This window comes from Odocoileus virginianus, chromosome 21, assembly GCF_023699985.2.
Source record: "Odocoileus virginianus isolate 20LAN1187 ecotype Illinois chromosome 21, Ovbor_1.2, whole genome shotgun sequence".
Lineage (NCBI taxonomy): Eukaryota > Metazoa > Chordata > Mammalia > Artiodactyla > Cervidae > Odocoileus > Odocoileus virginianus.
In genome coordinates, this window is record NC_069694.1 from 18,742,972 (window position 1) to 18,762,948 (window position 19,977).

At 35.5% G+C, this 19,977-nt stretch overlaps 1 protein-coding gene across 4 annotated transcripts in view; it reads right to left on the reverse strand.

The window, feature by feature from the left end:
• Positions 1–324: 324 nt before the first annotated feature.
• The window catches only part of TBC1D19 (TBC1 domain family member 19), a 137,301-nt gene continuing 117,648 nt past the window's right edge, over positions 325–19,977 (reverse strand). For all 4 annotated transcript variants that reach the window (XM_070452067.1, XM_020897627.2, XM_070452069.1 and 1 more), the window contains 4 exons: positions 19,511–19,602; positions 12,201–12,316; positions 7,486–7,556; positions 325–6,481 (listed from right to left, as the gene is read on the reverse strand). In XM_070452067.1, coding sequence (XP_070308168.1) covers positions 6,407–6,481; positions 7,486–7,556; positions 12,201–12,316; positions 19,511–19,602 — 354 coding nt within the window. In that variant the 3' untranslated portion in view covers positions 325–6,406. The remainder of the gene's footprint in view (positions 6,482–7,485; positions 7,557–12,200; positions 12,317–19,510; positions 19,603–19,977) is intronic.

Here is a 19,977-nt window from a genome sequence, read left to right on the forward strand (position 1 = left end):
TAACATAACAAAGACATTAATACCTGGGCCAATTGCTTAATAATTTGAAGAAGCCATTTGGATCATCAGCAACATAAAGCTTTGAGCAAAATTATCTTGACTTTGTATGTCTTCCCACCTCATTCTGAATCTATTTCATTCCTTTCCATTACTTTATCCCTAAATTGGCCAAACTAGTAAATTGACATATATTGAAAATATTTGTTGCATTTAATCAAAAAAGAAGTATATTTAATTTAAAATTAGATGAGCTGCAGCACTTCTGTATTCTATTGCAGGTTCTAGTCAGTGAACAAAGGAAGAAAAATAATTAAAAAACACAGATTTGAAAAAAATGTAAAAGCATCTTTATTTATAGATGACATTGTATACGTAGAAAAGCCTAGGGCAGCTACAAAAAGAGATACTAGAAGTGGTAAGTTTAGCAAGATCTCAGGATACAAGATCAATATTTAAAAAGTAATTGTATTTCTATATATTAACAAACCATTGGAAATTGAAATTAAAAGTATCATTTACAATACCATAAAAAAGTAAAATAATTTTAACAAAATATGTGTAAGAACTCTACATGGAGAACTACAAAATACTGAGTGAAACTAAATAAGACCTAAAGAAAATGAAGACACAGTCCATGTTCATGGATTGGTAGACTCAATACTGTTAAGATATCAATTGTCCCCAAGTCTATCTATAGATTTAATGCTATCTCAATATAAAAAAAAAGATTCCAGCAGCCTTTTTTGGGTACAAATGGAAAAGCTGATTCCAGGAGTTATTTAGAAATCCAAATAACTTAGAATAGCCAAAATAGTTTTGACATAGGTGAGCAAAATTAGAGAACTTATACTACTTGATTTCAAGATTTACTCTAAGCTACAAAAATCAAGACAGTGTGGTGTTGGAATAAGTATAGACATAAATCCATGGAACAGAGTAGAGAGTACAGAAATAAGCCCATAGATAATATAGTGAATTGATTTTATACAGAGGTATGGACATAAAGGGATAGTTTCTTTAGCAAATGGTGCTGGAAAAAATCGTGTATCCATATGCAAAATGTGACCCTCGACCTTTAATTTGTACCATACATGAAAGTTAACTGAAAAAAAAAAGACTCAAAGGCCTAAATATAAGAGCTAAAACTATAAAGTTTCTAGAAACGAATATAGGGGAAAAAAAATTTGTGACCTTAAGTTATACAAAGATTTTGTAGATGGGAGACAAAAAATATGAACCGTAAAAAAAAATGGATAAACTGATTCAACAAAATTAAAACTTCTGCTGTTGAAAAGATGATTAAAATGAAAAGACAAGCCACAGGTTGAGAGAAAATTTTACATAACAGAAGTGTAAACAGCATAAAGGATTCTCACAAGTTAAGGTAACTGATTAAAAACTGGCAAAAAGACTTAGACACTTGTGAAAGAGTATTATAAATGGCACATAAGCATAAAAAGGCGCTCAACATCCTAAGTAACTAGAGAAATGCAAATTAAAACCACCTATTAGAATGACTAACACGATCATATCAAGTGTTGGTGAAGATTTGGCACAACTGGAGCTCATATACACTGTTAGGAATGTAAAATGGTAGAACCACGTCAGGAAAAATTTGGAGGTTTCTTACAAAGTTCAACTTATGCTTACATAGGACTCAGCAATTCTATTTCTAGGTATTTATCCAAAAGAAATGAAGATATTCCACGTAAAGGTTTGCACACAAATGTTTTTAGAAGCTGTATCCATAATACACCAAAACATGAGAACAACATGGATATCACTAACCGTGATGGGTGAACAAATTGTATGAAACCCTACCAAGTCATAAGAAGGAATGGAATACTAATCATAACAACACGGATGAATCTCAGAACATCATGTTAAGCAAAAGCTGTCAGACACAAAAGAGTACATATGCATGATTCCATTTACATGAAACTTAGGAAAGACTATTCTAACATTTAGGAACAGAGCAGATCAATGGTTGTTTGCAGTGAATGTGCATATGGAAGATCGAATGGGAAGGAGCATAAAGAGAATTGTTCCAGGTGATGGAAATGTTCTGTAACTTGACTGCAGTGGTGGTGATGTGAGTACATACATGTGTCAAATTTTACAGAATTGTATAATTAAAATGCATACATTTTATTGTACAAAATTATATCTTAATAAAGTTGATTTAAATGAAAAAACTTGAGAGAGCCCAAGCATTTACATTTTTTCTCTCAAAATATTCCTTTTTGGATTTCCACAGGCAACTCCACAAATCAACTTAGTAGGTAAAACAGCTGAGTGACACTGGAACAAGCAAGTTATTACTCTGAACTGAGCAATTTTCCTCATCAGTAAAGGGAGTGAATTAGGTTAGATGATTTCATTTGTTCATTCAATAAGCATTTACTAAAGCCCACTATGGGCAAGCACTATGCCAGGTTCTAGAGATATAAAGCTGAAAAAGAAACCAGCTTTTCCCCTTAAGGAAACAGAATGAGTCTAGTGGAAAAGAAAGACAAGCTAACATATGATTAGGATACTGCTTATGTATAATTAAGATATGAGAAGAATTCATAAGAGAAGCAGTCTTCCCTGACGAGGCAAAACCTGAGCTGGGTTTTGAGGTACAAGTAAGAATTAGGTAGAGATGAGAAGGCATTCCAAGCAAAGAGTGCTATGTGGGCAAAGAGCCAGAGGTGAGAGAGACAGCATGTGTTTAAGGTCCTGCGGGTAGCTTAGTGGGTCTGGAACACAGAATTCATCCTTGTAAGGTCATGGGAGTGTCTTGACTGAAAAAAAGTTCTGAAAGATTCCTCTAGTTTAACCAGCATGCGGGTAGGAGTCCTGTACCAAATAGTGATACTCATGTTGTAGAGGATCTCCTAAAAGGTAAAATAACTACACTGTCAGTTAGGATCCTTTTTGTGGCAAAGATAATCTTTTGGCTCATGTAACAAAACAGTCCAGGGGTAGACTGGTAGAGTGTGACCTGGGAATTAACAAGGTCATCAGAGCAGCTTCTAACTCTCTGCATTCTTAGGCCACAGCAGCTCCAGATCTTATATCGTCTTTTTTTCATATCCAGTTTCCCTGAAAGGTTAAGAAAGCCTCATAATCAAGTTTCACTAATTTTGCACAACCTTAGACTTTGCACTGGATCCCTGTAGCCAGAGGGATGATACATAATGATGGTTTGGCCAGGACCCAGAAGCCCTGGAAGCGGGAGTCAGCCTCATCTAAAGTACATGGAGGAACAGGTAGATCTCCGGATAAAGATCAGAGTCTTTGGAGAAGGGAGACTGTATGTCCTGAGGAGGAACTAACAAATTCCAACAATTTTTAGAACAAGGCAAGGGGTACAAACACATGGTCAGATTTCTTCTTTCATCGTCCATTCCTAGGACTAGTCAATGAAAACTGACTTCAGGACAAAATGATGTGAGACAACATATATGCAAAAAACTATCACTACTCTAAGCACCATATTACTAAATGAGAAGTTTTATGAGAACAAAGAGAAGGGTGTAATTAATTACAGTTTATAGGCTCAAGGGTGTCTTCACAACAGAGGAGAGTTTTTTTAGTGGGGCCTTGAAAAATGGAGGTCCACTGGCAAAGATAAAGCACGTGGCCATAGTTGGTTGAGAAGCAGCATGTAATCTGGTGAGGGTGAGGCACAGGATAACGGATCAGTGTAGGAACACAGGAATGGAAAGATCAGGCTGTGGTGAATTCCCCCCACTCTGCTACAGAGCCTGAACTTTATCCTTTAGGCAACAGGGTATTGTTTAATTTGTAAGCATTGAAGTGACACAATCGAACCTGTATTTAGAGAGCTGTAGGAACAGATTAGATACTTCTGAGACTGGGAAGAAGGAGATAAGCGTAGAGGAATAAAGCTAAGTTGTGAAGTGGAAGGCTGAGGGAGTTCAAGGTTAATGTTCTCTATTTCCTCTGTGAAATAGGTAGAGAGAGGAGGTGCTAAATGTAAGGGGGTACTATGCAGTTAAGACACTGGAAATTTCAACTAGCCAGAAGGTTGCATTACCAAAACATTCTGATCAAAAAGGTTATTCAATAAACTCTTCCATAATATAAGGTGACACATACTACCTTAATGTGCGAATTGAAATCCAGAAGAGCCAAATACAATCTATTAGGCTATTTCGCCCAAGTGAGAACGCCACAGGTAGGATAACAATGTAACTATCACGGGTTACTCAGATCCTTGTGATCACTGGCAGAGCCTGTGTGAGGCAGTGTCGGGGGCTGGTAGGAGATGGCGTGGGGGAATTCTGGAGGGAGGAGGCAAAGAGAAGTAGCAAGAGGAGCGCAACAAGAGACGGAGTGGGCCAGGCAAGCTGTCTTCCATGCAGTACTTCAACAAGCAGCCAGGAGCAGCACATGGCTGAGAGGGTATGTGTGGCAGCCTCTCAGGTTTGGCTTTTGAATTCAGATTCAGGACTACTGGCTAGAGCCTCCCCTCCTAAATGGAAGGATCTGCTATGCCATGGTTCATTAAATTTTTTTTTTTCTTATAGATATAAGTTCTCAAACTATCAAATGAAGTCACACAAATACTAATGAAGTTGGGCACTCTTCACATATTATTTTCTACAACTTGACCTTAAAATGTTATATGTAAAATCAATTATTGACAACCTCTTGTATTTGTTTGGTGCTTTGTAGTATTATAATGATAATAAAAAAATAACTTTCAAATATATTTTCTCATTTGGTTTTACTCAACCCTGACAGGTAAACAGAGCAAATATAAAACTTCTAGTTGCCTGTCCTGTCTCCCGTATCCCACAGCCAAATTACAGATAAAAGAGATTAAATTATCTAGGGATTTAAAGCTAGGACAAGAACTCTCCAGTCGAATGTTTCTCCTAATAGATTACCACATTGCTATGTTTCAGTTTATGAATATTCTCCTAAAGAAAGAAACCAAAGGTAGGTGTATCTGTACACATTTGACCTTAATTATTCAGAACACTTCCTAACAGTCACAGGTGTGTGCTTGTCCTTGTGATGAAAGTGCATTTGTGGACACAGAATGGCAAAGCATGTGATCATAACCGTATTGCCTTCAAAAGCAATAAAGTGGAGCTTATTAAGAATCAATTACTGAATAAATGGTTGTTTCTTCTAGTCATTATTTAGTCCTCAAAAGTCAACAAGTTCCTGATGAATAAAAGCATTTATATAGAATTTCAAATAAATAACTAGTAGTTATATAAAATTCCACCACACTTGTAGTGTGCTAAACCTCATACATTTCCTAAAATATACTCTCTAAATGAAAGACTCAGGAAATAGATTTGGAAAAAACTTTATACAATTCTAGACATTTAGTAAGACTATCAATATATTGATTCAGAATTTTATTGAAATGATTAGGATTTTGAATTTGAGTATAAAATTGAAAGACATTGATTTTTGGACTTCTTCCCACAATCTATCATTCCATACTACAGAAATGCTAGGTTTTCAAAAAGTAATATAAAATAAGACCCTCCACTTGTAACAGGACCAAAATAAGATTGATGCCGTGCACAATGTCTTCAGTCTACTTCTGGTCTCTCTAAGCTGCTCTGCCCTAGAAGTAAATCTTGTGAGACCAAGCTTCAGCCAAAGCGCGCATGGTTTTGATTTTTCACTCCCTCTGCTGAGTCCTTGGGTGTCCCCTTTGGATACTTCCGAAGTAAAAGAATCTGGCAACACACCTCAGCAGTATCAAGTCTTCTAACCAAGAGATGGAGAGTTGAAGGGATCATTCCATAAGTGATGACTAAAACAGTCAGGTGCAAACAACTGTATTTGACCTTCTCCAAGAGAGACCTTTAAGGGAGAAGTAAAACGGAGAGAGATCTAGAAGACCTCTGACGAGAGACAGGTTGTTAAAAACACCAAAGTACATTTGCATTCCTACTAAAAAGCATTATCTTTTTCAACTCTTCTCACATCTTATCCCACCCCTGCTCTGAGTGAAGAGCAATTTATAAGACAAAATGATTCATTATCTAGAGATAAATTTACAAACTGACATAAGAGAATTCTCCCAGAGGCTACATTACCTATTCAAGTTTATTACAATATCTTTAGTTCTTATTGCATATATAGTTACATGCCTTTTACAAGTCAGGATTATCTATATAGTACGCTCGATTTAGCAGAAGTTATGTCTATTGCTTCTCTCTTGAAAATCAATAGCATGCAGTGCAATACATGGTGTGCAGAGTTACTGTTTCAAAAAGTGAAAAACTACTTAGGTTTAACTGAGAAGGGAACATGATCTTTATTGGCTTATATGCAAAGTTTAATTTTGGTTTTATGCAGAGTTTGCATAGTTCATGATTACTTTCTAATGAAAAACTAGATGTATTGTCAGTGACCTTGCAGAAGATCAGGTGACAGTAGCAAACAGAAAAATCTGAAGAAGAGGCATAACTTTTAAAGTAGAAAGGTCAGCAAGAACTGCCTGAAACAAAAAACAAAAGGAATGATTAGTATCGGCATCCTGATCAGCAAAGTGAAGCCTCTGAAATAAACACAGAAAAACCATTACAATGCACTTTTGACATCAACACACTCTGTTTCAGTTTGGTCCCAAATCTGAAGCTACAAACCTTCTTTCTCTTTTATGAACATCTTAATGTTAGAACGTGTGCAAAATGCTCAAATGTGCAGTAGAAAATAACCTGGACTTTAGCCTTTAGCCTTCCTCAAATATACAAGGTAGCATGAGTTTATAAGAGGTCTGACATTTCAACTTGCTTCTATAAATAAACATACATTATGAATCCTAGTCTTGTTATACTAGTGTAAGGAGTAACTGACTTTAGGAAATCATTTTAAGAAGGAATTAATGTTTATTCAGTTGCAAGATGCATAAACATCCTCTTCCCTTTAAACAAAGAATGTAGGCAGCTATTTTAAGGATAAAATTGCATTTCTATGAGAGATAACAAATAGAGTAATATTGTAAGTCATTACTGAATTGAACCATATTTCAGGTATAAATTATACTATTGAAAAGAAACCAGCCTTAATAATTAACTCACTAGTAAAAATAACCAAAAACCATGTATATTTACTGTATCAACCAAATGTATGCTCTTTAATTCTTCCAACTAGTGTGTCTTTGTTCTATGAGCATAACACATGGATGTGAACAATCATAAGAAAATGCAACACAAGCCTCAATAGTTTCTATCAAAATTACTAAGTATCTTGTTTCCCATAAAAGTTATAATGGTTTCTCATAATAACGTTGTTTATGACCCCTTCACAAGAACATTGTTTTCAAATAATTAAGGAATTCTGAATATTTAATATTACTGAGCTTAAAACTTATAGGCATTACTCAAGTTAAAAAATTAGGCTATGAGTAATGTGTGTCCTATGCATTGGAGACTGAAGTACCCAAGCCTGGCAATCTCTCAGCAACTATTTCCATCCCATCTCAGCGAAGCTTATCCTTACTTCAGCTGCAGCCAGTGATGTCACCTCCATCAGGTTCACTGCTCGGAAAGCAAACACAGCAGCTGCCAGCACTGGAAAAGAATGAACACTATTTTAACTGCTGGCCTACTCATCAGCCTGACAACTTTACTGCTATACCCAAAATCCACAATGAGAACTCAGACCTAGTGCTTAACACAACTGCATTCAGTTAAGGTCTGGTGAGGAATGGAAATTTTCTTCTCTGGAGATCAGTATCTGAGGGCAATTCATTTTCTTTGGAAAAAACAAAAATTTTAGTGGTCTTTAAAAAGCCATTTTATAAATTGTTTCTCTTGTACCTACGGCTTCAATTATAACAGCTTTTAATGGTAGCTATAATGACTGCCTTATGAAGATTTATTGTGATGCAGGTGTTTCTTATTGATGCAACGGAAAGGCTTCTGAAAAGTTACATGTAGACTGAATTTTTAAATATATCAGATAATATTTCATACATATCAAGGTAGTATCTATATGAAAATGTGACAACAAGTATGTCTTTCCTTAAAAATGTTGTTATACTATTTTGTTATTTATTGACTTTCCTAGAGTGTCATAAATGGGTATGTCTGTTGGGTGGGCTACTGTGGGGATTGATCCTGACATTTACATTAATGTTGGTTATAGGAAAACAGAAGGTGAAACTTTGAAAAAAAAAAAATAAACCAAATCATTATAGAATCTCTTGAAGGTCAATAATATATACTGAGTAGAAAACATCTAGATTTTTGTTCCCATTAGTCATATGCATATGAAAAGAGAGTAATGCTGATATGCATTATGTCTTATTATATAATCTACCATAAAACCTCATGAAAAGGAATGAGTCATCATGAACAATGGAAGGACTCATGTAAGAGCTTCTGGCAACTCTGATAAGGAAACGGTACTGCCCAGAGGTGACTTGACTTCTCCCTATGTTTTTCATCACCATAGTGCACAGTGCATTCCCTACCCAACAAGTCCTTGAAGTTTAGGAAATGAATGGTAAGGAATCTTTAAAATTATTTGGAAGACTGGTTCCTAAGTATATTGCATAGATACTGCAAATAATTGTTAAAATACATTTCTACTATGGAAATAATAATCATAAGAGCAGTTAATTCTCATATCAACTCTGTGTTACTATTATTAGCCCCATTTTACTAATGTAGAAACTGAGGGACTGTGAGTTTAGATGACATATTCAGAGTCATACAGGTAGAAAATAATAGAGAGAAAACTCAACTCTGGTCCCAGAGCCCAAGCATTTAACCACTGTGTGATGAAATTTTTGAGACTGAAGGTAAGCAGTAATGACTCATCCCTGACATGGAAATCGATGTGTTTTCCTAACTGTCTTCTCTTCTGACCCTCACAATGGTTTTCCCTTGGGATAAACCATAATGGAGAAGAGATAAAAAAGAATGGATACATGTCACTTTGATAGCAGAAATTAACACAAAGCTGTAAATCAACATACTTCAATTTTAAAAAATAATGGTTTGCCAGAGATGGACTGAGGATGGTGCATGGTAATCAGCGCTCTGGACCACCTGGTAGGTGACTGTTCCTGGGGAGTAGATGTCAGAATCCAGGTTTGTTAATTTCCCCAGGTAAAGGCAGAGTGACTGGGAAGCACGTGTAATTTTCGAGGGGACAACAGAGTTTGGAAAGCTTGCCAAAAAAGTATTAGAACTAGTTAGGAAAATTCTGGAGGAAAAAAGATGGTTGTGGTAAAATGAGTAGATTTATTTAAAAAGTCAAGTCAGCTAGAATTATTTAATATATAAAGATGGATATAAGAGATCTGGAACAAAGAATTTACCCTTTAACTGCGAATGGTGAAAACTTAAGTACTTTAAAGTCCTTGAGCTTCCATTTTTACAAGAATATCCAAGAAAACCATTTCTGTGGACCAGCAACTTCTTTATAGTTTTCTAAGATCTAGAATCATATTTGACAATGGAGACATTTTATAAGCTAAGGGATGTAGTCACTATTTCCTTTTTTGTGTGTAATTTAATGGAGTTGGTGAAAGCTTGACAGGATGGTCAAATTTTCTGCTGTAGCAGGAAAGAGTTTTACATGCTGGGAAATAATTTTTCCAAAGGTAGATAAGAGGGAGAATAAAAGAGTAGTTACTAATTAACTTCAGCATCCAAAATGCTTATGTGCTCATAACCTTTATTTATCTTGGTGTCACATCACAGAAGTTCCTTTCTGTCTACTTCATGTTTGGTTTGCCCAGCCCTTCCACAGAGCAGGCTTATGTGCCAAGGAGAAAAGCTCTATACTTTGGGATATTTTCAACTGAATTCACGTTTTATATGAAATATAGAAACTCAAATACTTACTTTTGGTATTCTATATTGTTCTCATTAATTTTAAGCAACTCTATCATGAACATTAAGACACCCATGCTTTAAACTGTTCTTCAAAAGACCTGAATAAGTTCACAGTTGAAACCAGTAATATTTACTAAAATATTTCTAAAGATTATATAAACTCATTTGAGCAAAAAAGTTGGTCTCAAAATATTCTATTCTAATATACTCAGATGACAAAAAATGTCTAAAATGATCAAAACGAACCCGTATACATGTGTGCACGCATGCTCAGTCATGTCTGACTCTTTGAGACCCCATGGAGTGCAGCCCACCAGGCTCCACTGTCCATGGAATTTTCCAGGCATCTACATGCAATTATTTGCCTTATGTCTCTTTATCTGAATTCCATGGAAGGATTTCCCATCAGTCTAATTGCATTTCTAGATGTTCTACAATTCTTCCCTGTTGGTTTTTTAAAAAACATTCTGAGAAAGTGAGATGTAACAGTGTGGATTGTCATTCTACCTATGAATCAATAACTTATTAATGTATTAAGCATGCAGCAGATTGCCTGGCTTAGAGCAAATGCAGCATTCAACATTCATTCCTCTTTTACTTCAGTTTGCTGAGGGCATGATAAGTCACAGAAAGGGGGAATTTAAATTGGAAGAGGCTTTGAGGTCTTCTAGTTTAACATTTCTTTCACGATAGAAAATTTCTTAACCCTTCAGATGACAGTTAAAAAGCCCATTCTACTTTTTGAAAGTCCTATATTATTAGAAAGTACTTTCTAATACTTAGCCCATATCTTTAACATGCTCTAATATCTTTTTTTTTTCTAATATCTTTTTGAAATGATACAAAAAGTTACATATTAATACAATGCTCTTCAAAATTTATGAACACCCAGAAGAATTATTTCGTGGAAAATCTTAAAATCCTGTCACCCAAGAAATGTTAGCAAAAAACAAGACTACTTAGCCTGGAAAATGGAAGACTTTGGGGAAAGAAGGGGGTGAGAGAGTAGAAAAAAACATGATGATTATCCTGGTGCAACAGTAGTACATTTTAACAAGTTATATTATCCAGAAATGAAATAGGCCACTTAGTAAGACAGGGATTACCCAACACTGAATGTTCAAACACAGGATAAGTATTACCTGCCAGAAATATTTAAAAGAAGCTATACTTGATGATCTCTAGGATTCCTTCTATCTCTAGATGGTATGTATCACAGCCATTCAGCCAAAAGAGGTGATGACAGACCATTTTTTTCCCCCTAACTCATACTTATATTGGCTTTAAAAACAATTGAGATGGAAGGATACTGGGAGTTATTAAAAACTTTGGTAAATGATAACTCTGATTACACCAGGGGCAACAGTTATTATCTTCATGGGACTTTATTATTACGCTAACTTTCCTTTCAAAAATACCACCTAATTACTGTAGACCTCTCAGCACTCAAAAATATGTTAATACGGTACCTAGAGAATCTTTTCCAGGAAGAGTTTTCAATTAAGCATTATTTCCAAGTGGTCAAAGAGGTGACTTTACAATGCTGTCACTGGGTAAAGAAATAAAGGCTCTCATAGCTTAAATAATTTGCTCATATCACACAACTGGAGTAGGCTGGAACCAGCACTCTGGCAACTTTACAGCTCTCCACCCGTGTGAAAACCCTGTCATATTTATTTGAATTCCCTGATAATCCTGGTGATAGAAACAATGGAATCTATTTTACATGCAGAGAAGCAAAATAATATAAGAAATCTGTGCCATATGTGTTATCATACAGTTGCCCTCTGTGTATATCTGTTGTAAGAACTGCTTAATTATTAAATAAGAGATGAGTTTGTGACTTTCTGAAAAAACATTGATATTTTTTTACTTAAGAGGATAAGTAAAAGGGGAAACTTTTATGTATTACTCACGGACAGAGATTTCAACTATGCAGGGAGGCTCAGTCTCAGTTTGGCTTTTAGGTAGTGGCTGAGAAGGGGCACAGAACAGAACGAGAAGATAATCAGAGGAGTCAGGAGAAGAAGGAACGTGGACCGACATTCTGCTGCACAAACCTCATAGGTGCTGAGACTGGACAAACGCTCTGGCTGGACTAGAAGCAGGGGAGGGGAAATTGACATTCCTGGAAGCAATGAAGAAAGACTAGGAATAAACAGGTGATGGGCAGTTCCACAGGCGTATTTAGATTGCAGAACATCAGTCCTTGTCCTCTAAGGCAGATAAATCGACTAAATGTTCATGAATTAGAGATGACAGACAACTGTAGATTCCAATTCCAATTATAGATGGTAAATGTTAGAAAAAAAGAAGGGTTTTACTATAGAAACAACATGTGTTTTATGAACAAGCACTTACTCTTACCAGCAAGAATTTCCAGAGAGTTGTATCCTAGGATTCTGTCCCACAAAAGCAAGAGTTGATCTGTAGCCAAGTATCCAGAGAAAGCTCTAACCATCCATTTAAATGATATGCGAAGTCTATAAACAAAGAAACACAAGATATTTTACCAGTGGAAGTTTTTCTCATCAAAAAGCAATTATCAGAAGAGCTCAACGAGTTACAATGACAGTAACCCCTTTGTGGGTTTTAAAAATCACAGTCATTTAAAACTCAAGTACTCTACACATATACAATGGAATACTACTCAGCCTTAAAAAAGAAATAAAATAATGGCATTTGCAGCAACATTATTAGAGATTACTATACTAAGTGAATTAAGTCAGAAGAGAAAGACAAATACCATATGATATCACTTATATGTGGAATCTAAAATATGAATCTTAAATGAACTTATATACAAAACAGAAACAGACTCATAGATATAGAGAATAGACTTGTGGTTGCCAAGGCCAACAGGAGAAGGATGGATTGGAGCTCAGGATTAGCAGATGCAAACTATTATATATTGAATGTATAAACAACAAGGTCTCGCTGTATAGCAAAGGGAGCTATATTCAATATCCTGTGATGAACCATAATGGGAGAGAATATGAAAGAGAATATATATGTATAACTCAATCACTTTGTCATACAGTAGAAACTGCCACAAACATTGTAAATTAACTATACTTCAATAAAATAAATTTTTAAAAATTCAAGTACTCTATTAACAGCTGTAAAAATTCAGCTGAGAAACCTTGAGTTCCCAAATTAGTGCTCTCAAAAGTATTAAGAGAAAGAATTATATTCCCGAGCCCTACTTTATGTTGTAGTTCATTCTTTAGAAAACTCACTTCTACATTTTGTTTTTCAGGGTGTGTACTCATTAGCTATCAATGAGGTGATCTTATAGTCTTAAGAGTTCCAGGCAAGCCAAGATTATTTGAATTTTTATTCAAGATACTTAAATGAATACTTATCAGTTCAGTTCAGTCGCTCAGTCATGTCTGACTCTTTGTGACCCCATGAATTGCAGCACGCCAGGCCTCCCTGTCCATTACCAACTCCCGGAGCTTACTCAAACTCATGCCCATCAACTTGGTGATGCCATCCAGCCATCTCATCCTCTGTCATCCCCTTCTCCTCCTGCCCCCAATCCCTCCCAGCTTCAGGGTCTTTTCCAATGAGTCAAATAAATACTTACAGCTGCATATTTTTCCAATTCAATAAACTATATTCCTAAATTTCACTCAATGGCTACTAAGGATACAAAAAAGACAAGGAAAAATAGTTTTAAAGCTGTAAGGGGCTTCCCAGGTGGTGCTAGTGGTAAAGAACCCACTTGCCAATGCAGGAGACATAAAGAGACATTGGTTTGATCCCTGGGTTGGGAAGATCCCCTGGAGAAGGAACTGGCAACCCACTGCAGTATTCTTGCCTGGAGAATCCCATGGACAGAGAAGCCTGGCGGGTTACAGTCCATGGGGTTGCAAAGAGTCAGAGATGACTGAAGCAACTTAGCAAAAGAAAAATAAAATAGAAAAGCTATAAGGGAACTTAGAATTCTGATTTCAACCCACCAGTTTTAAAAAGGAGGTCATCAGAACTCTGAAAGATCAACCAGAAAATTCAATTAATTCTATTTTGTGACAAAAAAAAGATCCTAAGAAGTATGAGATCCTGCTGTTTCTTTTTCTTTTTTTCTGAGATCCTACTGTTTCATAACGAGGTTATGTTACAATAATATTTTATCTCTAGAATCAGGAAACAAACCTGGTTTTGGTGCCTGAAGAGATAAAATACTCTCTCATATTTCTCTGCTATATATTAGCAATTAAATATCACTTGACTGCCCCTGAGAGGTTTTAGACAAATTCTTTGTTGAAACTGTCATAATATTATATAAATACCAGTACTTTTTCTTAAAAGAGAAAATGGGATCCAGAGATTGCCTTTGTTGATGTCATACTAATTTTCCTAAGATTGAAAAAGGACCCCCAAGTTTCAGAAATTCCTCAATATTATATAACTATTGCTCTAATATAACAAAGTACATGTAGGCAGTAATTATAAGTCAAGTCTCTTGGTTGGTTTTAGAATATCAGTTTATAGATGCCAAAAAACTTTTGGCCAGTGAATGTTTTAAATTTAAAAAGTTCACTAATTCCCTGGCATGCCCTTAGAACTCCATGCTTCCACTACAGGGGACCTGGGTTCAATCCCTGGTCGGAGAACTAAGATCCCCCAAGGCATGCAGCGTGGCCCAAAACAAAACAAATTAACTTTTAAGTCTAAATTATTAACTTCAACTAGTTTCATTTTATGGATCTCTCATAGTGTCTTTTTAGACCAACAGTACCACATACCATGCCTCCCTGCTTCCTAGTATATCTAGCACAGAATCAGTTTCTTAACTACAATATTGTAAAGTAATTAGCCTCCAACTAATAAAAATAAATGAAAAAAAAGAAATAAAGCTTATTGAGGTATAATTTATATACAGTGGAATTTGCTTTTATTAATGTACAATTTTGAGTTTTGTTAAAACCAAATAGAAATTTTAGAACTTAAAAATACAAAAGCAATAACAACAACAAAGCAACCCTCACTGGATGAATCCAACAGCAAAATGGAAATAAATGATGAGCGAGCCAGTGAATTTAAGTATAAGTCAATAAACAGTGTCCAAATCTGAACTACATAATGAAAAGAATTGAAAATAAAATGAAAAGAGCTTTAGAAACCTGTGGGATAAGACCAAAAGTTTTAATATTTTCTTCCAGAAGAAAAGATGAATGTGAGCGGTACAGAAAAAAAATATTTGAAGAAATAATGGTTGAGGGAAAATGGATACATGTATATGTATGGCTGAGTCCCTTCGCTATTCACCTGAAACTACCACAACACTGTTAACTGGATATACCCTAATACAAAATAAAAAGTTAAAAGTTTGGGGAAAAAAAGGATGAAACCTAAAAAAGAAACAATGGTTGAAAACTTCCTAAATTTGACAAAAGAAATAACCCTCCAATTCAAGATGTTCAACAAACCCTGAACAGGATAAACCCAAGAAATCCATGTCCAGATATATCATAAACTGTTGAGAAACAAAGGCAAAGACCTTGATAGCAGTCAGAGAAAAACAATAATTGATATTATTCCTCCCTGAAATGTTTGGCTGAATTTGCCTGTGAAGCCCTCCAGGCCTGGAGTTAATTTGAAAATAGAACGTGATACATTAAAGATGTATATTGTAAATCCTGCATAAAGTATTTTTTAATTAAGGCATGTACATTTTTTAGTGATAATGCTATGGGATTTCCCAGGCAAGAATACTAGAGTGTGTTGCCATTTCCTTCTCCAGGGGATCTTCCTGACCCAGGGGTCAAACCCATGTCTCCTACACTGCAGGCGAATTCTTCACCTGCTGAGCTGTCAGGGAAGCCCAAGGCACTGTCATAGCCTGAATGCCTGTGTACCTACCCCTACCCCAAATTCACTGAAACTACCTGCAGTGTGATAGTATTAGGAAAGAGATGTGGCCCTTGGAAGTCAATTAGCATTAGATAAAGTTATGAAATAGGTTCTCATGATTGGGATTAGTGACTTCATAAAGTCATATGACAGCGTGTTTTTCCTCTCTGCTCTCCATCACATGAGGATACAACGAGAAGTCAGCAGTCTGCAATCGAGAAGAAGGTCCTCTCTGGAACTCAACCAGGCTAGCAATTTGATCTTAGACTTCCAGTCTCCAGAACTGTGAGAAATAAATTTCTGTTGTTTATAAGCCATACAGTTTATAGTAATACGTTGTATCAGACTGAACTAAAACAGACATTATCAAAATATATTTTTTAAAAGGTGTAAATAATAATACTGGAGATAAAAATGGAATAAAAAATATTCAAAAGTAGGCAGGAAAAGAGAAAAAAAAGAATAAAGAGCACATGGAACAAACAAAAAAGTCTATCAAAATAGTAAATAGTATCAACTGTTATTATTTTAACCCAATATCAATTACATTAAATATAAATGGAATAAACACACCAATTAAAGATAAACTGCCACAATGAAAGACCTGAATATACTTTTGATAAGAAAGCCACCTGAAAAGTAGAGACATTGATAATCAATACACTAAAACTAGGACAGAAAAGAATACACTATACAAATTCTAATAAAAAGAAAGCTGGAATGGCTATATCCGACAAAGTTCAGTTGTGTCTAACTCTTTGCGACCCCATGGACTGTAGTCCATGGAATTCTCCAGGCCATAATCCTGGAGTGGGTAGCCTTTCCCTTCTCCAGGGGATCTTCCCAACCCAGGGATCAAACCCAGGTTTCCCACATTGCAGGAGGATTCTTTACCAGCTGAGCCACAAGGGAAGCCCGAGAATACTGAGGTCCAATTTGAACCTGATGATGCCCCTATCTGGGCATCAATTCTAAAAACAGTGTCAAATACATGAAATAAATAATATATATATATATATATATATATATATAGCAATGTAGAAACAAAAAGACAAATTCACAGTTATAATTGGAGACGCTAACACTTCTTTCTCAATAATCAATAGAAATAGTAGAAAAAACTTGACTTTATTACCACTTATAGACATTCTGCTCAACGCTAGCAGAAAATTAATTCTTTTCAAGTATACATTAAAGATTCATCAAGGTAGCTCATATTCTGGGTCATAAAACAAACTACAACAACATTTAAAAGAACTAAAATCTTAAGAAGCATGTTGTCTAATTGTAATAGAATTAAAATAGAAATCAATAACAGAAAGATACCACATTTTTTCAAATACTGGGAAATTATTTAAACAATGTACTTTTATATAAACTATGGTCAAACAGGAAGTGACAGGAGAAATTAAGAAAGATTTTGACTGAATGAAAGTGGAAACATAAAATATCAAAATTTGTTGAGTGGAGGTAAAACAGTGCTTTGAGGGAAATTTATAATATTACTGTTGCTTATATTAGGAAAGAAATATCTGAAATCAATTCTCTAAATTCCATCTTAAGCAAGCAGAAAGATGAGCAAAACAAAGCAAAAACAAGCACCCAGAATTAAAAAAGAAATAAAAGAGGATAAATCAAAGAAACTGAAAATAGAAAATCAGAAAGTCAAAGAAACCAAAACTGATTTTTTTCAAAGAATAAAATAAATAATCCCTCTGACCAGAATAATCAAGAAACATAAGATACAAATATCAATCTCAGGAATGCGGCAGATAGTGTCACTCTGATTTTAAACATAGTAAGAGACTAATTAAGAATAATTATGGAATATTGTGGATAATTTGTCCATACATATGATAACTTAAGATAAAATGCACAGAGTACTCAAGTAGAAGGAGATATCCTGAAAAGTCCTGTATCTAGTAAAAAAATTAAATTCTAATTAAAACTTTCCAATAGCATTAATTTTAATTCACAGTACGAGTCTTTCAATAATTGATTTCTAGCCTGACAACTGAATTTTTTTACTTTCCTTTTGTTAGGTAGTTAGAATAGGGAAAAGCAGTGCAAAATGGCAGTGGCTAAAAGACAAGGAAGGGAAAAGCCCTCAAAAATAGAACAGAGGAAGGTCAAAGAAAGTTCCGAGGATCGGAGTGAGGACTTCAGGTAGACCAGCACTCCTGCCTGAGCCCAATCTGCACAGGGCAGGCCCAGGGGGAAGAAAAAACATATAAAAGGAGGAGCAAAGCGCTCTCTCTCTCTCCCACGTCCCTATGCTCCTTCTCTCTCTCTACCTGCTCCTCCACTCTCTCCTCTTCTTTGAGGATGGATTCTCCTGCTATCTTCTAAATAAAATAGAGCTGTAACCCTGATTTGTCTAAGAGCTATGACACCGTTTGTCCAAGGCCCAAGAGCTGTGATGGGCCAATAGCTTTAATGTCCGTCGCTCCCAATCATTGTTGTGAGGAGACAAGAACCGAGACGCATACACTCGCCTGGCACCTTTCATTAGAATTTTGATGTTTACCATAATTTATTGAAATACATTTGTTCCTCTTAATGATTAAAGTATATGAATAGACTAGGAAAATATCAGGATTTTAGTTATAACAATAAACTAAATGTCCAGTACAGAAAAGCATAGATATATACAAATATTCGTTTCACAATAATAAAAAATTAGGTCAGTTTACCACAAGAAAAAAGATACATGTGTAATATGATATTTCTGCCACAATTTTGTTTAATAATAGTAATTTTTAACAGAATTCTATTTTTTATTGGCCATAAAAGAAAGATTGTCAGGTATTATCAATAAATTATATGAGGTACACAGAGAGGAAGACAGTAACAAAACACTGGTAAATCATTTGGAAATTTCTGTTGCCATGAACATTGTTAACTGAAAAAGAGAAAAGAGAACCAGCAATAATGAGGTCCACAGGTACCTGACCTATTCACTGATAACTCATACTGAGATAAATAAACAAAAATTCAAGCTTTTGGAAGGAAAAATCACAGTGTACAACCATTAGTAGATAATTGATTTAGTTTTCATTTAATGAAAGATAGCAAACTTTAACTGATCTAGCTTTCAAAGTTGTCTTCTGATAAATCTGGCCCAAACTGACAATTTTAGTATTATCATATTTCTCAGGCAGCATTTGTTTCCACAGATTTTTACCTTAGTTTGGTCACCATCTTTCACTATGAACACGAATTAGTTCTCTGGTGATTCTTGTACCAAGCACAAAAATCCAAGCAAATAAGAATTTATCAGGATTTTGGTAAGCCTTCCAAGAATTTTTGGCACAATGTTGAGTTATAATTTACTACTTGATAATTATTGTTTTGGAGAAGAAAATGGCAACCCACTCCAGTATTCTTGCCTGGAGAATCCCAGGGACAGAGGAACCTATACACACAGGCTGCTTCTGTCAATTTCTCAGACTTTAAGAGTGAACTTTTTAACCTGCATATCATTAGGTCACTCCTTTACCCTACGTGTTAGATCCTAAAAGTTCGCTGGCACCTCATTGTGTTAAACGAACTACTCTGTACCTCTTTCTCGGAGAAGGCAATGGCAAGCCACTCCAGTACTCTTGCTTGGAAAATCCCATGGACAGAGGAGCCTGGTAGGCCGCAGTCCATGGGGTCGCACAGAGTCGGACACGACCGAAGCAACTTAGCAGCAGCAGCAAGTATTGTTTTATTGGGGAAAATACTAATTTCTCTGAAAAAAGTCACTGCACCTTTGATGATTAAAAAGAGACTTCTGATGTCAATCTATTCTTCAATTAGGAGAGAAAAATACTCACGGTTGAGCCCCAATTTCTCGCAGATGATAAAAGAGTTGGGGGAGATAAGTTTGCAGAAGAGTTTCAAACAGCAGACAGAGGGACACAATACCCTGGATACAATAAGTCACAAGAGAAAAGCATAACTTAGTATTTAAAAATGAACTCTGCCATCAAATCACTCAAATAGAAATGATGAAAAGATGATCAATATCAGTATTGTTTAAGAGCCAAAGACAGGAAATGCACCAATGATCTCTAAAACATTAAAAATAAGTTTATCCCTAACTCACTCTTATAAATATGCAAAGGAGCCTCCTTTTTAACTACAAGAGGCTTCCTGCATAAGCTGGTATACAGTAATGTTCAGAATTCAAGAAAAACATCGTTTTCTAGAAAGCCTGCTACTCTGTAAGTCATACATTATCACTGAGGCTCAGCAAAATTAGTTTTTTCTGGATGCAGTCCAATTTCCAGGTATTTCTCTA